This window comes from Syngnathus scovelli, chromosome 10 (assembly GCF_024217435.2).
Source record: "Syngnathus scovelli strain Florida chromosome 10, RoL_Ssco_1.2, whole genome shotgun sequence".
Lineage (NCBI taxonomy): Eukaryota > Metazoa > Chordata > Actinopteri > Syngnathiformes > Syngnathidae > Syngnathus > Syngnathus scovelli.
In genome coordinates, this window is record NC_090856.1 from 11,085,868 (window position 1) to 11,092,500 (window position 6,633).

Below are 6,633 nucleotides of genomic sequence, written 5' to 3' on the forward strand. Positions count from 1 at the left end.
TGCAATTCTCTCTTGCTTTATTTTCACATTCACAATATTTTAATATCATTCAAATGTAAACACGGATACAAAATATGTCCTTTCAATTCACATAATACATCTGGAGATTGTCAACAAAAGTTTTAGTTGTGAAAAAGACGACAATGTACAATAGCGAGAAAGACCTGCATACGACAATGGCATCCAGTATGAAAATAAGCAATTTACAGGGACGTCGTACACAACCACTGGCCATCGACTTGGAAGGATCATATAAAAGTCATCGTTTTGAAAAAGGTAAAGCAAGCATTTCAGCCGTAACATTGCCAGTCAAATAATTTCAACGGCGTAAGCACGACATCGTCCTACTCATGTCCCATTTGAGACAAGGAAAAAAACACTGCTCATTAACGGCGCAAAGAATCGAAATGAAACCATTCAACCGAGAACGTCCGCATGCACGTAACCGCAGCCACACATTCATTGTGCTACAGCTCAACACCAAGTTTGATATGTTTATGAAAATAGGTTGGCACGTTACAAACCAAGTGACTGTGGTGGGAAAGAGCAGGGGCAGGGGGAGGGGCAGGGCCAGGGGCAGGGAGGAGGACCCGCCCCCCACACCACCTCAACACGTCACGTCCAACTATCCTGAAATGTTGTACAGCGAGCTTTTGAAGAAGACACAAGTCGAGAAAGCACCTTACATTCGAGAGTACCGCTACCCGGAGAGAACATGCACGCCGATTCCACGTGTTGGCCACAGCAGCTTCCATCGATCCACACGCATCACGGGCCGCGGCTCTTTCTTTGTTAGCGTGTAGCATGCTATCCCACAAAAGAATCTGAATTTCTCAGCATGAGGAAGACATGCAGCTTTTCTGACTCCTTATAAACTGACATTTTATTTGACATATGAAAGCAGATTTTAGATTGTAAAAATAGTCCACTATCAAATAATAAAAATATTACTCAATAAATAAATAAATCCACAGATTCTTTTTGTTCTATTTCCATTAGCTACGAGTCGCGCTCACCGTGACATGGAAAACAGGCTTTCAAAGTTATGCTTCAACTGGGCAGAGGTACGCCGGAGACTGGCGAGGCTAACTACACACATTCTACGAGCAAAATCGAACCAGGATCCGGCATGCAAAGGTGAGAATGTTGCGATTGGACACCGAGCATCTTATTGCTACACTTGGACAAGGAAGAATCTGGAAATCAAGCATCACAGGCAAACAACCGGCAACGTGAGCGGAACAAGGCGGCAGCTACATGCAGTTAGCGGCTCAGGCCCCAAAAATGAAATCACCTCGTGTGTCATATGAGGTTTACGATCAGCTACGAACAATTAAAGGCCTTGCCCTGTTGCATTTTGGCAAGTTGATCAGCATAATTACACATTTGGCTCCGTCGACTCGAAACTATACACTGTGTCTCGTTGCCGGCGATGCCGCGGCAGTAAAAGCGTCATCTATAAAAGTCAACATCAAAAAGCCGCTAAGGCAAATCTCACTGATTTGGTTTGAGACTGTGGGTGGGCTCATGCGCTTAAAGGAATTTGTTGCGTGCTACACGAGGATCGCTGCATGTTTTGATGCTGATTCGGTGGATTCGACACATGGAGGCGTTTCCACGGACATCCCGGACGCATCCTTGGCTTTTGACGACGAGCTTCCTGCATGGTGGCGTCAAGCAACATTCTGGACTTGAGCTCCATTCAAGGCTGACGCAGTGCAGGCTCGAGTCCGTGAGGACATCCCGCTCCGGCTCCGCCCTCATTTTGCTCCCATTTCCAACTGCCACTCTGGACACGTCACACGAGTGCCACAGGGACGGACGGCAGGTACCTCATGGTGCCAGCGGAGCTCGTTGCTTTGGCCACGCAGGGGCCGGGAGTCCTGATCGTACCGTAGGTGGCGAGCGTCGGCGCCGGGCTCAACCTGGTGCGGACATTCCCTTGGCCGAAGGTGTTTAAGCGCTGCTCTGTGTTGCGGCGCTGCTGCTGGAGGGATTGAGACGAGCCGCAGTCTTGCTTCCGCTCTTCCAGGAAGTATGTCAGCATCTGACCTTTGCCCTTGACACTGACTTGCCCCCGGCAAACAAAGTTATAGTGGTTTGCGATGAGACGGTAGACATCTTCTGTCACCTGGAAAAGAAATACGGAAGAATGCACAGTTTTCAAAGACCGACAGATACCATCTGGTTGACCGAGTCAAGCGAGGTCAATTTCATTTAGTTACTGTGGCGCCAATTCACAGCCAAAGTTCTCTCAAGGCACTTTGAATCTGGAGCAGGTTTCGAACCGCGTTCCTAGTGAATATGCAATTTACTTTTGGGGATTCCTGCCTCATGGAAAAGAGATTTGGAGCACGCTTTCTATGTATTTGCGTGCAATATATACGTACCATACCTGTATTTTGCCTTGGACTCCAGTGCTATCCATTCTGCTTGCTACATTGACAGTGTTGCCCCAGATGTCATACTGAGGCCGCCTGGCCCCAATAACTCCTGCCACCACTGGACCCATGTTGATTCCTGAGCACAAACCAAAAAGCAACAATGAGGAGGTAAGCTTACACAACGCTGACCCCAAAAACTAAAGAAAATGTCAAATGTTTCAAATGAACTTGCAGGGATCAGCCACGTCACACATGCCTCAAGCGGAGCACTACCCAAAACCAGCTCATAAACTGTCACTATTTTTCACCCGGTGATAATCCGTCTCCCTTCCATGTTTTCGTGATGTAAACGAAAGAGAGCCTAATGACTATTTTGGAGCCACTCAGGATGTCATGTTGACACCTGCCTTATTAGAAATATATTGCCGTTGCACCGCCATGGAATCCAAACAAAACGTAGCCTAGCATAAAAACGTGCCGCAGCTCGCAGGCGGTGACGCTTGTGTCCGACCCTCACTTGTTAAACTTCTGCCCCGATCGAAACGGAATCGTCGACGGGGGCACGTTTGAACGTGTTTGGATGCTGGCAAAATTATAAGAAGGCACTGGAATCATTATGTTTTCATACACGTACGGGAGTCTGTCAAGACATTAGATCAACAACATATTGAAAATCCTGTCGTTCCCAATTTCAAAATGGAATCCACTAAAATGAATGGCTGGATTCAAAGCAGCAAACTCATGATTTTTTAACTGCACGGCTTCTGTATGGAGCCATGGAGTCTGGGGTCAGGACAACACTGTTTATGCACTGTATATGTATAACACTGTGTAGTGAACACGCTGGCTGCCCACAGGATACTCGGCACAATGGAAGTCAGAACGGCAGGTCCCCTTGTGACGGGTTTCCTGGACAGAAGGCGCTCTTCTCTCTGATGCAGTTCCCAGCAATCAGTGTCAACAGTGTCCAGTGCAACAGGTCAGAGTCGTGACGTGACGGCTGCACGTTTCACTCACCCACTCGAAGGACAAAGTCATTGTATGACTGATAGTTAATTGCATCCAGGACATCGAACATCTCAATGGCAAAATCTGCTACTGTGCATAGATGTGAGGTGATGGAATTCTGGAAAACATGAAACACACAACATGCACGCGGACCAAGGAGGAAAGCAGTCAAAAGCGGCACGACTTTGCTCTTGTGGCGCTAAGCATGAGAAGCGACATCTTTGAGGCTTCGCAGGCCCGTAATCCCCCACAGCGCGGTGGACTATTAATACCAAGAATAGCATGGAAAAGAACTTTCAAGAAAAGTCAAGGGTACTTTGAGCCAGGTGCGTACCTTTGAGCCAGTTGTAGGAACGAGCCCCACGGCAGCCATGTAAGTGCTGCCAATCGTCTTGATTTTCTCAATATTTCTGTAGCACTCTTTATCCATCAGCTAAAAAGAAAGACCCGGGAATCATCATTAGCAGCACAAAGTATTACTCTTACTCAGCATTATGCTCACACACAAAAACAAAAGTTTAAAATACAACAATATAAGAATTGTCTTCCCACAGAGACTGGAAGAATGTTTTCAAAAGTGGTCAAATGGTTCTTGTGGCAGACCAAAAAGGATTCAGGTTGATTGTCTTTGCTCCGACAACTTGGTGCCCCTCAGGGGCCTTACTGGGTCCCTTTTTATTTACTAATCATATAAAATGCCCTGTGTCAAAATATAACTGATACCAAATTTCACCTTGTTAAAGTTATACGGGAAAAGTGATATCTTGTTAGCCCGTGTTTGACAATGGGCTCTTTTTCAACCACCCACCCGTCTGTCTGTCTATCCCCATCTGTGATCCATCTGTCCCTCCATTGACAGTTTTTAAAGTAATGAAAATGCACCCCTGCAAAGATGAGAGAATTCTTTCACCTCATCAAAATCAGCAATGATCTCATTGAGCAGCCTGAGACATTCGACGCCCATGTTGTTTCCATCCAGTTCGATGTAGAAGTCATTGAAGTTGGCAATGGAAGCAAACAGTACTCCAACCTGAGCATAGGACTGGTAGTACAGGTCCTGATGGGGACAGGGTTCAGGAGATTCTCATTCTTACTGCTGTTGTTATTAAGACCAGAAAAACAACAGATGGCAAATGTAGCTTCGACGTCATTGAAGTCATTTAAATGTTTCATCAGTGCTACGAGGGGGCCGCACTTTCACGACGGTGACATCGCGACCAGCACATTTGCCTCATAGTTCTCGGCTTTGGAACTGAAATCTTGTTTCTTGTATTCCTGTGCACATCCGAGCGTGTGTTCCCAGCAACCTTTTGTGTGTGTCAAAGAGGTGCAAAACTCTTCTGGCGGCCGAGCCTGCCTAAATACGTCGGCGGATGCTCACCATGTTCCTGGGGTTGGACATGAGGAAGTGTTGAGCCACGTGTGCCGGCAGCAGGTTGAACAGGATCCTCTTGTTGTCCAGTTTCACTTTCTCCATGTCATCTCTCTCCTCTTCCGCCTGGGTGGCGTCAACCGTCACGTGGGACACAAACAAAAAAAGGTGTCAACCTTTGTCTCATTGCAACTGATCTTGGGTGGTGATGACGTGTTCTTGTCACTAGAGGGAGATAATGAGTTACTTTTCATGTACTCGTACTGGTCTGAAAATGCCAGCTCTGAACATAGCCGCTTTAATTTCCCACGTGCAGAAATCATGACATCACAGCATAAAGTATCTTTCTACATTTCATGTTTTTCAGTAATGTTTTAGTTTTCTGCAGTAACCAAGCCAAAATAAATTGAAAATTTTCTTCAATTCTTATATAAATATCAATGACATTTTCAAGGGCGTTTTTATTTTCACAGTGACATTTAGCATGTAAAAAAAAGATGTATGTTCCTAACATTATAAATGCACATACCTGAGTTGCCCACAGGTAGTCAAGACGCAGCTTGAGGTCGAGCTGCCTTGAGTGGAGAGCCAACGCACCAGAGAACAGCAAGACGGCCAACACGGGATCAGAAGCCCGAGTGTGGAGAAAGCCACCGCTGAAAAACAGAGCACACGGTAGGATGGCTCCCACGCACGGATCCGACCAGCACCCAATGCACTTTGAGTCTTACCCGACAGCTTGCCGATAGCCGCTGGTCTCCACCATGACGGTGTAGGTGACAGACAGGAGGAGCAGCAGCAGAATCTTGGGCAGTGACGACACTCTGAGGTAGGGGACTATGGTGAGCGTAGCAGCCAGGCAGGACAAGAGCGTGTACGCCACGCTCGGACCTGCTCCATTTGCGATCGTGATGTTGGGTGCTTCGACAGCAAACGCGTCGGCGGGCGAGTTGTTGAAGCTGACTTGAACGCAACCCCACGGAATAAAGCCCAACTGTAAAAACGCAAGAGCAAAACGCTACTTGACAGAGACAACAGAAGAAACATAGATACAAGGAAAAGCCATCTGATGCTTCAGATGACAGGACTTACCATGCAGGCCTGTGCGACTGAATACGAGAGCAAAACAAGGAAGACGCACACAAGCGTCCGTATCTGGATGGTCAGGCAGCCCGGTTGGCACTGAAGGACGGCAAAACAAAGGAAAAGGTTGGGTGAGTTTGCTACCTGCAACTCAATTCCCACATCTTCTTCGTAAAGCAATGTAAATGAATTGAGAATTGTGTTATCAGAGGTCAAGATTGCAAAGTAGCTGCATTGTGGATATCTGTACAAATAACGGCAAGTAAATGTGTATAAGCCGCATCCTGATCAAACAGGAACAAGACGTTCCTACCTGAAGACTGGTGAGGTGCAGGTACATGACGCAGGCCACGTGAAAACAGACGCAGAACACCAGCAGAAGCAAAACCGGCAAGGCCCTGGCAGACAAACAGCAACGTGGCACATGTGCAACATGTCCATTTTGATTCCAAATCCAACAAAGTAAGAAACCTACTGTGGGATCATTAAGAGATAGATGAGGCCAAAAAACGCCGCCAGAATCAGAGAGACAACCACTGCGCCGATGAAATGATCGTCACACGTCTGGTTATACTGCGAAAAGAAAGAAAAGAAGCAGCCGTTCAACTTTTCACTCCACATGCAACTAAAACGACTCTGTGACTTGTTCAAAGCTGGACATGCGAAAGAACCCTTCCGAAAGGAACGGACCAAATGTTGCCATGATGACGCTCTCTCCTCAAGAATCAAGTCGCTGCCCAATTCAATGTTGTGACAGAGCTCAGCACACTTCTGCTAAAACAAATC

The 6,633-nt window shown here is 46.8% G+C and overlaps 1 protein-coding gene and 1 long non-coding RNA gene across 11 annotated transcripts in view; one reads left to right on the forward strand and one right to left on the reverse strand.

The window, feature by feature from the left end:
- adcy1a (adenylate cyclase 1a) overlaps nt 1-6,633 on the reverse strand; it is a 17,295-nt gene continuing 10,662 nt past the window's right edge. The window contains exons 10-21 of one of the 10 annotated variants that reach the window (XM_068652173.1): nt 6,323-6,420; nt 6,161-6,245; nt 5,857-5,946; nt 5,496-5,758; nt 5,294-5,420; nt 4,774-4,890; nt 4,303-4,449; nt 3,709-3,825; nt 3,402-3,510; nt 2,396-2,520; nt 2,053-2,131; nt 1-1,984 (exon numbers count right to left, since the gene is read on the reverse strand). In XM_068652173.1, coding sequence (XP_068508274.1) covers nt 1,761-1,984; nt 2,053-2,131; nt 2,396-2,520; nt 3,402-3,510; nt 3,709-3,825; nt 4,303-4,449; nt 4,774-4,890; nt 5,294-5,420; nt 5,496-5,758; nt 5,857-5,946; nt 6,161-6,245; nt 6,323-6,420 — 1,581 coding nt within the window. In that variant the 3' untranslated portion in view covers nt 1-1,760. Of the gene's footprint in view, nt 2,132-2,395; nt 2,521-3,401; nt 3,826-4,302; nt 4,891-5,293; nt 5,759-5,856; nt 5,947-6,160; nt 6,246-6,322; nt 6,421-6,633 lie in introns of those variants that run through there. The other 9 variants (XM_049721964.2, XM_049721965.2, XR_011087586.1 and 6 more) reach the window with 9 other exon arrangements.
- Nucleotides 2,425-3,327, forward strand: LOC137840684 (uncharacterized). Its single transcript, XR_011087587.1, has 2 exons — nt 2,425-2,552; nt 3,242-3,327. It is a non-coding gene; the product is annotated as an uncharacterized lncRNA (long non-coding RNA).